The sequence below is a fragment of the Tyto alba genome, unplaced genomic scaffold (genome assembly GCF_018691265.1).
Source record: "Tyto alba isolate M040663 unplaced genomic scaffold, T.alba_DEE_v4.0 Super-Scaffold_24, whole genome shotgun sequence".
Classification (NCBI taxonomy): domain Eukaryota; kingdom Metazoa; phylum Chordata; class Aves; order Strigiformes; family Tytonidae; genus Tyto; species Tyto alba.
The window spans coordinates 257,734-274,257 of NW_024881298.1; the positions used below are offsets into that span (position 1 = coordinate 257,734).

The 16,524-nt window shown below is 61.1% G+C and overlaps 1 protein-coding gene across 1 annotated transcript; it reads right to left on the bottom strand.

The window, feature by feature from the left end:
• Positions 1-3,311: 3,311 nt before the first annotated feature.
• On the bottom strand, positions 3,312-10,505 carry LOC122153845 (kallikrein-14-like). The gene is made up of 6 exons (XM_042797226.1): positions 10,399-10,505; positions 9,743-9,865; positions 6,428-6,590; positions 5,265-5,512; positions 4,748-4,884; positions 3,312-3,645 (listed from the first exon to the last, which is right to left on the bottom strand). Exons 2-6 carry the CDS (start codon positions 9,861-9,863, stop codon positions 3,493-3,495), a joined length of 822 nt encoding a protein of 273 aa, XP_042653160.1. The 5' UTR covers positions 9,864-9,865; positions 10,399-10,505; the 3' UTR covers positions 3,312-3,492.
• Between the last annotated feature and the right edge of the window lie 6,019 nt (positions 10,506-16,524).

Genomic DNA, 16,524 nt, shown 5'->3' on the forward strand with positions numbered 1-16,524 from the left:
GAGGGTGCGGGGCGCGGGGCCGGGCCCCTTAAATCCCCGCGGGGGGCCCCGCCTGGACGGGGGGGGGGGGGGGGGGGGGGGGGGCGGGGGCCTGGCCGAGGGGCGGGGCCTGACCGGGAGGGGGCGGGGCCACACCCAGCCACACCCATCCCGGGGCGGTGCCAGAGCCACCCGGTGCCTTCCCGGGGCGTTCCGGTCCCTCTTGATGTCTTCCCGGGAACTTCCAAGGGCCTCCCAGTGCCTTCCCAGCGCCTCCCAATGCTTCCCAGTAACTTTCCAAGGCTTCCCAGGCCGTTTCAGTTCCTCCCAGTGCCCCTCAGTGCCTTCCCAGGAACTTCCAAAGGCCTCCCGGTGCTTCCCAGGGACTCTCCAGAGACTCCCAGTGGCCCCCCCCAGTCACTTCCAAGGGCATCCCAGTGCCTTCCCAGTAACTTCCCAGTGCCTCCCAGAGCCCCCACAGGGCCTTCCAGCTCCCCCCAGTGCCTCCTCAGTCCCCCCCCCACTGCCTCCCAGTGCCTTTCAAGGCATCCCAGTGCCTCCGAGTGTCTCCTGGGGCCTCCCAGTGTGCCCCTTCTGGGCATCCCACCTACCTCCCACTCCTTCCCAGTACCTCCAGGAACTTCCCAGTGCTTCCCAGTACCTCCAGGAACTTCCCACTCCTTCCCAGTACCTCCAGGGGCTTCCTGGAGCATCCCAGTGCCTCCCAGTTCAATCCAGCTTCTCCCGGGTCCTCCCAGTGCCACCCAGGGGCTCCCACTGCATCCTTGTGCTTCCCAGTGTATCCCAGTGCCTCCTCGTACAAACCAGTACGTCCCACTGCCTTCCAGAACGTCCCAGCACATCATCTCAGTGCTGCACAGGGTTTCCCAGCGCCTCCCAGTTTGCCCCAGCGCTTCCCAGCGCCTCCCAGTTTGCATCTCAGTGTCCCTGGGGCCTCCCAGGATGTCCCAGTACACCGCAAGGCATCCCAGCGCACCCCCTCCGAGCTCCTCTAGGACCTCCCCGTCTGTCCCAGTGCCCCCCAGTGCCCTCCCTGACCTTCTCAGTGCCCCCCAGTGCCCTCCCTGACCTCCCCAGTGCCCCCCAGTGCCCTCCCTGACCTTCTCAGTGCCCCCCAGTGCCCTCCCTGACCTCCCCAGTGCCCCCCAGTGCCCTCCCTGACCTTCTCAGTGCCCCCCAGTGCCCTCCCTGACCTCCCCAGTGCCCCCCAGTGCCCTCCCTGACCTTCCCAGTGCCCCCCAGTGCCCTCCCTGACCTTCCCAGTGCCCTCCCTGACCTTCCCAGTGCCCCCCAGTTCCCTCCCTGACCTTCCCAGTGCCCCCCAGTGCCCTCCCTGACCTCCCCAGTGCCCCCCAGTGCCCTCCCTGACCTCCCAGTGCCCTCCCTGACCTCCCCAGTGCCCCCCAGTGCCCTCCCTGAACTCCCCAGTGCCCCCCAGTGCCCTCCCTGACCTCCCCAGTGCCCCCCAGTTCCCTCCCTGACCTTCCCAGTGCCCCCCAGTGCCCTCCCTGACCTCCCCAGTGCCCCCCAGTGCCCTCCCTGACCTCCCCAGTGCCCCCCAGTTCCCTCCCTGACCTTCTCAGTGTCCCCCAGTGCCCTCCCTGACCTCCCCAGTGCCCCCCAGTGCCCTCCCTGACCTCCCCAGTGCCCCCCAGTGCCCTCCCTGACCTCCCCAGTGCCCCCCAGTTCCCTCCCTGACCTCCCCAGTGCCCCCCAGTTCACCCCCACACCTATCTGATCCTCCCTCTGCTTCCCAGTATGTCCCAGTGCCCCTCCCAGGTCACCTCCAGGCAGCCCCAAACGATCCACAATCCTTTGCTTCTCTGCGGGGGGGGGGGTGGGGTGGGGGAGGGGGGTGTTGGGGCTACCCCCCTTCCTGCAGGCCCCTCCCACTGTGGGGTCACGTGAGGTCGGGGGGTGGAGTTAAGGGGAAATCCCAAATTAGGGGCGGGGCTAAAGGGAACGGGGAAATAAGGGGGCGGGGGTCAAAGGGGGGCGGAGTTAATGGGACCCTAAAGAGGGGGAGGGGCCAAGTGCCCCCCAATGGGGCGGGGCTAAGGGGACATTTAGAAGGGGGTGGGGTTAAGGGGAATGGGAAGGAAGGGGTGGAGTCAAAGGGGGCGGGGTTACAGGAACCCTAATGAGGGGGTGGGGCTAAGGGAACCTTTAAATGGGGGGTGGGGCTAAGGGGGTGAGGGGCGGGGTGATCCACTTGGAGGAGGGGCATCAGGGGTGAGGGGGCGGTGCCTTTCCCCAACCACGCCCACTCCCCCCAAGCCACACCCCCCACCCTGGCGTGTCCCCTGTGGGAACAGACCCCTTGCAGGCACCCATGTCACCCGTGGGGGTGGTGATGTCACCCGTGGGAGGGGGGCTGATGTCACCCGTGGGAGGGGGACACGTGTCCCCAAGTCCAAGGTCACGTGTCACGAGTGGGGATAGACCCCTCGCAGGCGCTATTGTCACCTGTGGAAGTGCTGATGTCACTCGTGGGGGTGCTGATGTCACCAGCGGAGGGGCGACACATGTCCCTAAGTCCAAGGTCAGGCATCCCCCGTGGGGACAGACCCCTCGCAGGCACCGATGTCACCCGCGGGGGTGCTGACGTCACCCGTGGGCTGAGCTCCCCCTACCCCGCCTTCAGCTCATTAGAAGACTAATTAACCCTAACAAGGTGGCCCTGTCCCTCTCCCCGCCTCCCCGTGTCCCCAGCGCCCCCCCCACTGCCCCTCCCACGGGTGACCTCGGCTTTCCCCGAGCCTCCCAATTAGCGCCGCCTCCGCTCCTTGACTGCTGCAAATTAATTCAGTCATTAATTAGGTAATTAATGAGGGCGGGGCCCCCGCAGCCCACGATGGCTGCCTCGAGAGTCCCAGCACCAGGAGGTGTGAACGGATCGGGACTGAAGATTAATTATCGCCATTAATTAGTCTTATTAATCAGGACGTCTTATTAATTAGTCTTGTTAATTAGTCTGATTAATTAGGCCCTTTCCCAGCAGCGGGAGGGGAGGGGGAGGGGGATGGGAAATGGAGGTTCTTCTCGTTAACGCTAACGAGGGAAATCACTCCATGTTGCTCATTAAACAGATGGTGACCCCCCCCGCGCCCCAAACCAGTTACCCCCCAGTTCCCACTGGGCCCCCTCCCCAGCGCCCCCAATTCCCACTGCCCCCCCAAACCAGTTACCCCCCCAGTGCTCCCAGTGCCCCCAATTCCCACTGCCCCCCAAAACCAGTTACCCCCCCACACCCACTGGTGTGTGTGTGTGTGCGCGTGGGGGGGTGTGTGTGTGTCCCACACCCACTCATGTTTCACTCTTTCCTTTTATTTCACACATCTGGCCCCCCCCGCCCCGCCCCGCCATTTCACTGCTCCCCAGGTGCATTCTGGGAAAATTCCCATTGCTCCCACGTCCCCCCCCCCAAAAAAGGGGAGGGCGTGTTTTGAAGTCCCTCGTGGGGGGGTGGGTGAAATCCCTCGTGGGGGGGTCTCACTGCCTCCCGATGTATTTCCGGATCCACGGCACGGCCCGGCAGACGTTGGAGTAGACTCCGGGTTGTCCACGGCGCCCGCAGACGGCCATCCCCCAGGAGACCACGCCCTGCAGCTCCCCATTGCACACCAGTGGGCCCCCCGAGTCGCCCTGAGTGGGGGGACAAGGACACGGGGTGGGGTCAACTGGGACACACACACACACACCCCCCCACACACCCATCCGTTCCACGTGCCGTGACCCATCCCCAGCTCCGTGGGTCAAGGAGGTTGGTGGTGGGACCCCAAACCTTGAGTGGACCCATCCACGTGCCATGACCCAGCTCCGTGGGTCAAGGAGGTTGGTGGTGGGACCCCAAACCTTGAGTGGACCCAATGACATGTTGTGGCCCAGCTCTGTGGGCCAAGGAGAAGGTCACTGGTGGGACCCCAAACCTTGAGTGGACCCGTTCCATGTCCCGTGACCCATCCCCAGCTCCGTGGGTCAAGGGTAGGGTTGGTGGTGGGACCCTGAACCTTGAGTGGACCCAACCAAGTTCTGTGGCCCAGCTCTATGAGTCAAGGAGGTCACTGGTGGGACCCCAAAGCTTGAGTGGACACGTTCCATGTGCCGGGACCCAGTTCCGTGGGTCAAGGAGAAGGTCACTGGTGGCACCCCAAACCTTGAGTGGACCCATTCCATGTGCTGTGTCCCATCGCCAGTTCTGTGGCTCAAGGAGAAGGTTGGTGGTGGGACCCCAAACCTTGAGTGGACCCAAGCACGTGCTGTGGCCCAGTTCTGTGGGTCAAGGAGGAGGTCACTGGTGGCACCCCAAACCTTGAGTGGACCCATCCACGTGCCATGACCCAGCTCTGCAGGTCAAGGAGAAGGCTGGTGGTGGAACCTCAGACCTTCCATGGACCCCTCCACCCACCGTGGACCTTTCATGGACCCGTCCACATGCTGTGGACCTTCCACACTTTCGTGCCTTGGGTTGGAGATAATTGTGGAGGAACCCAAACCTTGCATGGACTCCTCCACCTCTTGGGACCCAGCTCCAGCTCCATGGCTCAAGAAGAACGTCATTGGTGGAACCCCAAACCTTGCTTAGAACCACCCACGCGCTGTGGCCCTTCCTCGCTTTCCTGGCTCGCCTTGCAGGAACCCAAACCCCAGCTCACCCCCTTGGCCTTGACCTCAAAGCCACACCAAGACCCTCCTCTCCCCGGCGGCATCCTGGGAGGTGGCCTGAGGGACGTCACCCGCTTCGTACCTGGCAGGAATCGATGCCCCCCTGGGGGACGCCGGCGCAGAACATGTTGGGGGTGATGGCGGATCCGTACGCCCTCATGCACTTCTCCCTCCCGAAGGCTTGGATGGCGGCGCACTGGAGATTTCGGGGCAGCTTGGCTGTGGAACGAGGTGGGGATGGGGAGAGAAGGAGGGCGGTGAGAAGGAGAAACTCCCCCCTTCCACCACCGCCAACACTGAGGCTGGAGGAGACCTCGTGCCACCTCCCATAGGGTTCTTGGGGAGGTGGAGGGCGGAGATGCTTCCAGTAGAGAGGGGGAGGTCAAAGCAAAGGAAACCCAACCCCGGAAGTGAAAGCCAACTGGGAGTCGTTCTCCGTGGGAAGGTGCTGGGCAGAGTTAAGGTGACGCCAAGTAAGCCCTTGTCCTGTTGTCCCGGTTGAGAAGGTCACCCGGTCTCCTTGGCAAACCCTCTCCCCCCACCCAGTTGCCACCCTTCATCCCGCCTCTTCCACCGCGGTCTCCGTCACGAGTCAGTACCTCCAGGGGACTTGGTCGTGCCCCAACCCGAGACGCTGCACCTCATCCCATCCGTGGGACACTTGGTGGCTAACCGGATCTTCTTGATGTTATTGCTGAACTGAACGGGCTTGTTCAACCTCAAGAGCATGAAGTCATTGTCGTTCTTGTGGGGGTTGTAGGCCGGGTGGACCTGGAGCTTCGAAATCGACCTCATTACCCCTGTCCCGTCTTGTAACGTGTTCGTCCCGATCAACACCCTCAGGTCCCTGGCCGGGGGAAAAAGGTCAAGAAATCAGTGCTGGTCCCTCCAGAGGGGACTCATAAACCCTTGGCCTCAAGGAGATGGTCAAGACCTGGCCATTGGAGCTTCTCCACATTGAGCAGGTAGAGTTAAGGTGACCACCATATCCCGTTTCCCCTGGGGAGGAGGCCAGGAAAACACGCTACTGCCTTGCGGATTCATGAGCCAGCTCTTCTCCAAGAGCTCCCTGATGGCCCAGGTGCCCTGGGGGCGTCTGCCATCTCCACGGGAAACTGTGGCGTGTCTTGACTTCCTCTTCCTGACTCCAGGAGCCCCACCTGCAACATCTCAGCGCTGTTGCCCTCAGCCCAACCGCTTGCCGACTTTTTGCCGGCTCTTTTTCATTATTTCCCCTCCAAAAGGTCCAGCGCCCTCTCGCAGGACCTTGGGGCGAAGCTGGAGAAACTTGGTTTGAGGAGGGGGGGGACGAGCCAAGGTGGGATGGCTGTGCCTTCATTGCCCTCAAGAGGTGCCACCACCTGAACACCAACATCTGGAGACACCCAGGCCTGGAACATCAACATCTGGAGCTACTGGCCACGGGGACCTCCAGGCTCTGAAGGTAACATCTGGGGTATGAATATCTGAACGTACCAACCTCTGGAGGTCCCCAGCCCTGGAGCTCCCAACTCCTGAAGGTGCCAGCCTCAACTTCTGGCCACCGAAATCTGAATGTGTCCACATCTGGAGGCAACGGACCCCTGGAGACGCCAACATCTGGGGCTTCTCCGGATGCCACCACTTGGAGGCATCATCTTCCAGCGGCTGGGCGCCAACACCTGGAGGACCCACCTCTCACCCTTGGTCATTGCGGAGTCCTGGGAAAGGTGACATCGGCTCACCGGAAGCCATGGGTCACGTGAGCACGGCCCCACCTTACCTGGTTGGCTGCTTGCAGTGGGCGGCGGTCAGGACCCACTGGGCGTCTATCAAGCTTCCCCCACACAGGATCTGACCTCTCTTGATGAGGGCAACTTGGAAAGGTCTGTCGCTGATGGAGCAGGGTCTCCCACCGATGATCCGGGACTCGTCCTCCTCCGGCACTGTAACACAGAGCACCCAAGGGTGCCGTGAGTGCGACGCATGGATGGAGCCTGCAAACTCTTCAAAAAAAAAAAAAAACCAAAACCAAAACAAAAACAACAAAAACCAACCCCAAACCTGCCATTTTGGGTTGAAAAGGCAGCGAAACGTTGCAAAAAACGTCTTTGAAAAGGTGAAATGAAAGAGAAAAAGAAAAGGTCGCTCTTTTTTCAGCCTTAAACTCCCATCAGAACACTCAAAAGCGTCTTAAAAACCTAAAATTAATATTTTTTTTTTTTTAATTTACTGAGTCACCTATCATCCTACCGGGGTCCCACCAGGCTTTTTTTTTTTTTATTGAAAAAACGATGATTTGGGGATGAGTTGAGATCCAACCGTCTGTAGCCAAGATTGAACCGGTCCTTGAAGGTCTGTTTTCTCCTGGCGCCGGTTGATGGACTCCACGACTTGCCCGCCCATCCCAGGCAGAGGACTGAGGTGGGACCTCCCAGGAGGAAGACCCCTGGGACCGGTCTGTCAGGCTGCGTTGTGCCAATGAGCTGTCCTGGAAGTCACTGCGCATCAGGAAGTCACCAGGAGCCACTTATCTCCTCTGGTTTCGCCATGTGCTTCTGGGAGGGGCATCCGTTCCACCCCTGAGATTCCTCCCAGCCCAAGATTGGACTCCAAAAGGGAGATGACGCACCTCTAAAAGAGCTGATTTCTCCGTCCTTGGTTGGTGAGAAAGCCTGTAGGACCAGCTCGAAAATCCTCCTACCTCCTGGGTGGCTCACGTCCCCACGTCGGGGCCAGGGTAGGAGATGGTTGCATCAACATGACCAGGAGAAGCCCTGATGCAGAGAGAAATGAGGAGTTCGCTCAGGAACGCGAGTCCTTACGTCGCTCTGGAGCCGAGATGTCTTGGTCTCATCGGGTTGATTGAGAAGAAGGTGCCACCACCTTGGCTTGGGAGGGTCTTTGATCAGATCTTAGAAAAAGCGTCGCGCCACTTGCAGCCCCCGCTTCTGACAAGGTCCTCTCGCTCTTTCAGGTCTCTGGTGGCATGTCCCAACCTTTTGAGGTGCAGGGAGGTATCTCCCAATCTTTTGAGGTCCTGGGAGCCATCTCCCAACCTTTTTAGGTCCCGGGAGCCATCTCCCAATCTTTTGAGGTCCCTGGAGCCATCTCCCAACCTTTTGAGGTCCCGGGATCCATCTGCCATCCTTTTGAGGTCCCTGGAGGCATCTCTCTTTGCTTTAGGTGGCTGCAGCGGGTGGGGGATGTCCACTGGAGTTGCCCAACATTGATGGTCCTTGGAGAGAGGAAGGGACCGTTCTGAGAGACAATCCCACCCCCATCCACCATCAGGTGTCTACAAGGTGAGGTGCCCCTCGCCTCGTCAGGGTATTTGTGATGAAGGAGGTTCGCGGGGCAACCATCTTGAGGCCGTTGACCATCTTGGCGGCTGTGGCCATCTGGAGGCTGTGACCACGCAGAGCTCCTCTTGGGTGGCCACGCAAGGGGAGTCCAAAGCCTTGAGACGTGCTCCCGGTGTCCCTCCTGGCCTCCACCTACAGCTCCATGCAGGCCTTTGGGGAACTTCAGGTGGCAACTCCGCCAAGGCCACTGGAGAAGACCCCTGATGCTGAGTTGTGTCCGAGTGGGAGGAGGCAAGATTGTTTTGTTTGTTTTTTTGTTTTTTTTTTTTTTTTTTTTTAAAAAAAAAAAAAAAGAAAAAGAGGATAATCAGTGTAAAAAAAAATGTGTTCTTTCAAGAAAAAGACCCTCCTCCCACCCCAAAAACACGCAGTAGGACTTCCAAATGGGCGATATCAAGTCCTTGCTCCCCGAGGTGTCCTCATGGGTTTGGGGGCTGAGTCCTCCCTGCCGTGGCCTGGGGCACCCCACCCGTTTTTTGGCTATTTTGGGGAGAATTCGCAGTTGTGTCACCTCTGAGTGTTGGCTGCCCTGGGGAAGCCCTGTATTGATCCCGAACGTGTGCGAGGTGGCTCCGGTCCACGGTATCTTGCCTTCCACCGAAGGTTGGGACATTGGAATTTACTGGTGGGACTGGTTTGTGCCAGTGGGGATTGCAACCTGTGACGGGTGGCAGTGGGAGACGCCCCAGTTTCAAGGTGCCTGGCATTCGCCCCTATCCGGTCCCAGCAGCGCTGCCAGAGTCGGAGGGTGGGAATCATCCTCCCGCCAGTGCTCATCGGGGGAAACGTCCATGGTCATCCCGAGGGCCGTCCTTGAGCCTTTGGACACCAACCAGCATGTTTAGATTCCACCGAGCATCTTGAGGGCATCTCAGAGGCTTCCCCGAGCTCCCCCACAGTGGAGGGGTATCCGTCAACAAAGGTGGATCAGCGGTGACGTTGGCAACGCAAGATGGTGGATCCTGCCCTGTGGTAGAATCCATCGCCTGGATTTCCAGAAGCTGGAGAGCTCCAACCAAGAAGATGGTGGCTCCATCCCAAATGATAACCCTGCCCCCCCCCCCCCCCCCAAAAAAAAACAGTTCTTGAACAGTCACGGAGACAAATTATCCAGCCATCGTGTTTGGCCTTGACCCTGTTCCTTCTCCTCAGGACCTGGGCATTTTGGCTTCAGCTCTTGGGGACACCAGTTTGGGTTAAAAGGCCCCGAGATCAGGTCAGATCCGAGGTCTTTGCATCCAACCGTTGGAAATCCCAGGCCTCCTCTTTCTGTCCAGTCGGGATCTCCTTTGGCACCGCATCATTTTGGAGGCCAAAAGAAGGGAAGGGGATGGTGCCATCAGGATTCGGTCTCTCCTTTCTTTCCCTTTTTTGTCTCCTTTTTGCCGCTGTGACAGAAATCCCCGTCAGAACTTCCAGAGGTGGGAGAGAAGGTTAGATCCCGGAAATCCCAGTGCCTCCGATGGGATGCAGGAATTTTCCTCTGCGGATCTTTTGAGCCCATTTCTCTGCGTCGAGGGGGGTGTTTGCTTTCTCTCAGCTCGAAACCAAAACAGGTTTCGAAACGGTAGGGCCATGCCCAAACCTCCCCGTCGGCAAGATTCCCACGAGCCAAGAGGAGGCATCTCCTCATCCCATCCCACCCCATCCCATGGGACACGTTCCCTTACAAGATGCCCAGGGAAAGCCCGTGGTGGCCCCGTCCTCCCTCCTTGGCCACCGCCTTGACTTACGCTCGTCGCCTTCATTGCCCTTCACCTGAGCTCGCGCCGGCGGCAGGGCTGTTAGCAGCAGGCTGGCTGCCAGGATGAAGATGGGGATGAAGCCGAAGGTCCCGTGGCCATCACGAGCCATTCCTGGAGCAGAGAAACCAAACCGGATCAGCCCTGGGGCTGCAGGAGAGAGGCTGGTGCCACGTGGATGCTACGGGGAAGGTCCTCACTGGTGTCCTTCTGCCTTCCCCACGGGATGGAGGCGAAGTGACCGAGCTGCTGGTGGTGTTTTTGGTGGACCTTCACCCTGACGGACCTCGGGGTGGTCTTGGCCCCTCTCCACCACCCCGTTTTTGGTTGAGTCGAGCTCTCCGGTGGCACCAAACCCACCCCCGCACCAGCTCAGGAAGGACCACCCCCGCCGCCCACCCCGCCTCCGATGGGTGTGCGACTGGGAGATCCGGGCTAAACCGGGCTACGGAGGGTGTTCCCACCAAACCCACCCAAACCGGAGCCCACCGCGTGGGCTGAGCGCGTGGCGGGCGGATGGAGCCGACTGGCGGGAAACGCCCACCGAGAGCTGGGGAACCCCCTGGTTCCCACGCCGCCCCGCAGCGTCCATCCTTCGGCGGGGTGGGAGGGAAATCCGTGGCCCAGGTCCACGGGGATGGGCTCACCTGCCGGAGGAGAAGGACGGGGCCGGCTCGGAGTGTCGGGAAGCTGAGAGCCGGTGGCTCAGGCGTATTTATACCCAGGGCGAAAAGTAGGCTGTGTCTCCGGCGGAGTGACTCAAGAGTGGTTGGGTGACCGGGCCACACGGCAGCGGGACGAGCGTGGCCCGTGGGTGTCTCCCCGGCCCCGCCGGTGGTTATCGCTTTGATGTCCGGGAGGAAACACCGCCGGGCTCCTCGCCGAACGGGGGAACCGCCCAGCCCTCCCCACGGACACGGGGAGGGTGAGGAGTCCTGTGTGTGTCTGTTTCCCCCGCTCCCCCAAAAAAAAACAACCCGGGGTGTCGGGGTGCCCACCCAGCCCCCAGGGGTGGTGGGAGGTAACGGGGGATCTTCCTCCTGCCTGTCCATCCGTTTGTCTGGTGATCCATCCCTCTGTCCCATCCCTCTGTCCACCTGCCCAGCCATCTGTCTGTCCAAGCAACTGTAAGCCTGTCCGGATAGCTGTCCGTCTGTCTGTCCTCCCACCTGCCTGGCCGTTCATCTGTCTCCATGTCCACCCCTCTGTCAGTCTGGCCATCCCGCTGTCCACCTGTAAGTCTGTCCATCTGTTTGTCTGTCCCCCATCCATCTATAATCCTCTCTGTCCATCCTGCTGTAAGTCCATCCGTCCGCCCGTCCGTCCGTCCATCCATCCATCCATCCATCCATCCATCCATCCATCCATCCATCCATCCATCCATCCATCCATCCATCCATCCATCCGACTGCAAGTCCATAAGTCCATCTGTCCAACAGCTTCTCTGTCCATCTCTCCGTCCCAGCCAGCCAGCCAGCTGCTTCACTGTCCGTCCGTCTGTTCGCCAGTCTGTCCATCATTCATCTCTCCATCAGCCCGTCCGTCTCCCCACCAGCAGTCAATCCGCTCGCATCTCAAGCTGTTCACCTCCACCGTATTCCCTCATCTGCCCAGCTGTCTGCCTGTCTGTCCAGCCACCCTGCCACCTGTCTTTCCAGTGAGCTGTCTGTCTGTATGTCCTCCTATCTGTCTGCCCATCTGCCCACCCACTGATCCATCCCTTCATCCATCCCTTCATCCATCCATCCGTCCATCTGTCCCTCTGTCAATCCCTTCATCTACCTGTCCATCCCTCTGTCCATCCTTCTGTCCATCCCTCCATCCATCCCTTCATCTACTTGTCCGTCCCTCTGTCCCTCTGTCCATCCCTTCATCTATCTGTCCATCCCTCCGTCCATCCATCCATCCCTCCCTCCATCCATACATCCATCCACCCATCCATCCATCCCTTCATCCATCCATCCATCCCTCCCTCCATCCCTCCCTCCATCCTTCTGTCCATCTATCCACCCATCCATCTGTCCATCCGTCCACACCCCAAGCCCAGCAGACACCACATTACACGCACAAGCGTGTGCACACGCTCCCCCCCCCACACACACATGCTCCTGCATGTGCAAGAACAGCTTGGTGTGCGCAAAAAGAGCACGGGGGTCTTCTCCCAGCCCAGGGGGCCACCTCAAAATAGGGACCCCCCCCCCCCCCAAAAAAATAACTCCGGGGTGGGGGACATGGCTCCTGGAGGATGTCACCAGCCTGGAGGTCCCCAGGGACCTACGTGTCACCTTCCGGTGGCACCCGGCAGCGGTTGCACGTCCCCGATGAGTAACGCCACGGATGTGGGTGAGCGCTGGGCGAGGCCCCGTCCCGTCGCCAACCCTGCGAGTCGCTTCTGGTGAGTCAAGGGGGACACCGGAGATGGGGGTGCCACTTGTCACACACCACCCCCCACCTCACCCCCAACTCCCCGGGCTGGACAATTGTCCCCAACCCCAGAGGCGCGTCACCTCCTTCTTCCTCACAACGGCACGGAGGGGTGGGGGGAGTCTCCAAAGTGGGAGGTGACCACCCCTCGCCCCTCGAGATGGTGACCCAGGTGCAAACGGTGTCACCCGCCGTCCCCAGGGCTACCTGGGACATCTCCGCCCGGGGGTGGTGGCAACAGCCGGGGACCCCGGCGGCGTCTCCCGGCCCTTCCCCGGGCGGGTTTCGCCTGCGTGCCGGGACGTGTGCCAGGCACTGGGCAGACGGGGCGGGTGGCCCGAAATTCCTGCTGAGCTCATCAGCGGTCGCCAGCCCCCAGTAATCTCTTTCCGGGAGGTTCAAGCCCTTTTCCGCCCGTGGTTCCCCTCCCCGTGGAAGAGCCGTGTCCGAGCTCCGGCACGTCCCACGGTGGGAAGGTCTCAAGAGGTTTTGAGGCACCGATGGGTCCTCGAAAGCCACCCCATCCTTGACGGGGTGGGACCGGAGCTGCGATGTGGGTGCAGGAGCTCCAGGGGTGGTGTGGAGGCACCTCTGTGCCTCTTCAACGGCCCGTTCGGCAGGGCCGGGAGAGGAGCCGAGGCTGGGAGCAGCTCAAGGCAATTAACAACCTGACGAGCAATTAAGGGCGGAGAAGCCCAGGAGCTGAGTCCTGATGAAAGGAAAGGCCTGGTTGGGATGAATCACCGTTTGGAGATGCTGATCTCGCTCTCTGCTGGTGGCAAGCGGAAGCCTGGGTCTGGCTTTGGTCCTAAACCTGGAAGTGAAGCTGGAGCTCCTGGAAGAGCAACTGTCCCAGCAGATCCACGGAAATCTGGTCTGGGGAGAACGTCAACGAAGAGGTCGTGGCCTTGGGGAGCCCATCTGTGGAGGCTTGGCCCACGGAGGTCTCGCCTACCAGGAGGCCGTGCAGCGGAGATCCCATGCCGTGGAGTTGTAACCCACCAGTCATGGTGACCTTCTCCCAAGGAGATCTGGTCCACAGAGATCCCATCCACCGGGATCCGGTCCGCCAGGCTCCAAGGCCATCTGGTTCAGTAAGATCCCATCCATGAGGATCTGCTCTGTGGAAATCCCACCCATGGAGACCGTGTCTGTGGAAATCCCACCCATGGGGATCTAGTCTGTGGAAATCCCACCCATGGAGACTGTGTCTGTGGAAATCCCACCCATGGGGATCTGGTCCGTGGAAATCCCACCCATGGGGATCTGGTCTGTGGAAATCCCACCCATGGAGACCGTGTCTGTGGAAATCCCACCCATGGGGATCTGGTCTGTGGAAATCCCACCCATGGAGACTGTGTCTGTGGAAATCCCACCCATGGGGATCTGGTCCGTGGAAATCCCACCCATGGGGATCTGGTCTGTGGAAATCCCACCCATGGAGACCGTGTCTGTGGAAATCCCACCCATGGGGATCTGGTCCGTGGAAATCCCACCCATGGGGATCTGGTCTGTGGAAATCCCACCCATGGAGACTGTGTCTGTGGAAATCCCACCCATGGGGATCTGGTCCGTGGAAATCCCACCCATGGGGATCTGGTCTGTGGAAATCCCACCCATGGAGACCGTGTCTGTGGAAATCCCACCCATGGGGATCTGGTCTGTGGAAATCCCACCCATGGAGACTGTGTCTGTGGAAATCCCACCCATGGGGATCTGGTCCGTGGAAATCCCACCCATGGGGATCTGGTCTGTGGAAATCCCACCCATGGAGACCGTGTCTGTGGAAATCCCACCCATGGGGATCTGGTCCGTGGAAATCCCACCCATGGGGATCTGGTCTGTGGAAATCCCACCCACGGAGACCGTGTCTGTGGAAATCCCACCCATGGGGATCTGGTCCGTGGAAATCCCATCCGTGGAGATTTGGTCCACATTGATCTCCGCTACGGGGATCCGGTCCGTGGAGATCCTGTCCGTGGAGTGGCCAGCTGCAGAGATCAGCCGTGGGCATCCCACCCCGGGGGCGATCCTGGTGGGGAGACGTGGCGGGCAGAGATCTCATCCACTGGGATCCCGTCCATGGAGATGCCCCCTGTGAAGGGAGAGGACACGGTCACCCTGGGCCACGGAGGTCAATTCTGCAAGGCTTCAACCCGCGGGGATCCCGTCCCCGGGGATCCGCCCCACAGACACCACCAGCCGTGGGGATGTGGGCCCCAGAGGTCCCGTCCACGGGGATCCTGTCCGTGGGGATCTGCTGGGTGGACATCCTCACCATGAAGGTCCCCAGAGATCCCACGTGTGAGGATCCCTGATCCCCTGGGGACACGAGGGGGACTTTGTGAGGTGACGCGGGGGCTCCCCTGAGATCCTGGGTTGGGGGGGGAGGGGGGAACAGGGGATGTGTGAGGGGAGAGGAGAGCTCATAGAGGGGGGGGTGTGTGACATGAGGGAGCCACGGGGACATGATGTGTGAGGGGACATGGAGGGGGGAAGACATGAGAGCATGAGAAGACACAAGGGGTCGTGGGTGGATGTGGAGGGGACCCACAAGGGAAGATGGAGGGGGGGGTGGGGCTGGTCAGGAGGGGATGTGGGGAGAGTCGAGGGGGCAGGGGAGGACATTAAGTGACCCGGGGGGGACGTGGGGGACCCAGGAGCCCACGGGGGGACCCTGGTGGAAGGGGGGGCGGGGGGGCAAGTGAGGGGACGTGGGGCACTGCGGGGAATAAGAGGTGGCACGAGGGGGTGTGGGGACACGAGGGGCCCCAGAGCCCCACGGAGATTTCTGGGGGGAGGGGGGGGGGATGGTGGGGTGGTGATGATGTTAGCGCAGCGCTGGGGGCTGGGGCTGGGCCCAACCAGTTCTCCCAGTTCCTCAGCTCCCATCTCGGTGGCGTAATTAGTGCTAATTACCTAATTAGCCCAGAGCCAGCCTGGGCCTGCCACCCACTGCCAGGGCCACCCAGGACCTCCTGGCACACACACAACCCCCCCACCCCCCTCCCCACCCCCCCCACCCCCCCCTGCCGACTTACAGTGACAGGGAGGGGACGTGCCACCCCCCCCTCCTCCATCTCCTGTCCCCTCCCAGATGTCCTCACAGCCCTGGGCGTGCTGTGGCCAGGGTGGCCCCGGGTGACACGAGAGATGGCAGTGCCCTAGGTGACATCGTAGGTGGCCTTGGTTGACACGCGGAGTGGCAGCGCCGTGGGTGGCAGTGCCCCGGGTGACACAAGGGGGGTGGCAGTGCCCTGGGTGACCCAGGGGGGTGGTGGGGTGGTGGTGGCCCTGGGTGACACATGGGCTGGTAGCGCCGTGGGTGGCAGTGCCCCGGGTGACACAAGGGGGTGGCAGTGCCCCGGGTGACACAGGAGGTGGCTCAGGGGACACGGGTGACACAAGAATGGGGGGGGGGGGTGGGGGGGTGGTGACACCGGTGCCCGGCTCTCGGCTGCGGTGGCAGTGGCCACACGCCGGCTGTTGGCAGAGCCGTGCCCACCCTCACCTTCAGGCTAACGCAAATTCCATTCCCCCCACCCCCAACCTCCCCCACCGTGGTCCCACAGCCACCCTTGAAGCCACGTGGACCTGGAGACCTCCTGGGGCACCCAAGGTGGGTGTCTCCTTCCCCGCTGGTGGCTCACTGCCCCGGGCAGCAGAACCGGGCTCCGTGGTGGTCCTGACTCGACGAAGGGATGGTTGAACTTCACCTCCGTGGACACGGTGACTTTACCGGACACCCCCCACGGACATGACTGTGGCACCTGCGCCTCCACGGACAGCTGGACCTAACCCCAAGGGTTGCAGTGACCAGACCTTGTTGCATAGACCCCAACGAGGTGATGGCCAACCCTCCGTGGGCACGGGGAGTAGACCTCCGCGGCCGTCTTAGGTAGACCCTGATGGACGCCTTGGTTGTGCCTTCAGAAATACGTTGAGAGATCCCACGGACACGTCGACCAACCCACCCTGGATACATTGGCCAGACCTCCCTGGACATGTCCACCAGCCCTCCCATAGACACGTTGACCACCCTTCCGTGGAGACGTTGGCCAGACCTCCATGGACATGTTGGCCACCCCTCCCTGGACACGTCGGCCACCCTTCTGTGGATGCGTCGACCACCCCTCCATGAACACATTGACCAGCCCTCCCTGAACACGTTGATGAGAAGCAATAAACACCTCGACCAGCCCTCCCCGGATGATGGAGGACCCAAAGCAGCCGGTGCCGGAGCCCGCTGTGGCAGCCCACCACAGCTGACGGCCACCAAGGTGGGACCCTCCCCGTCAAACGCCCTTCACGGGCTGCTGAAAGGTGGTCCGACCTTCCCGCGAAACGCC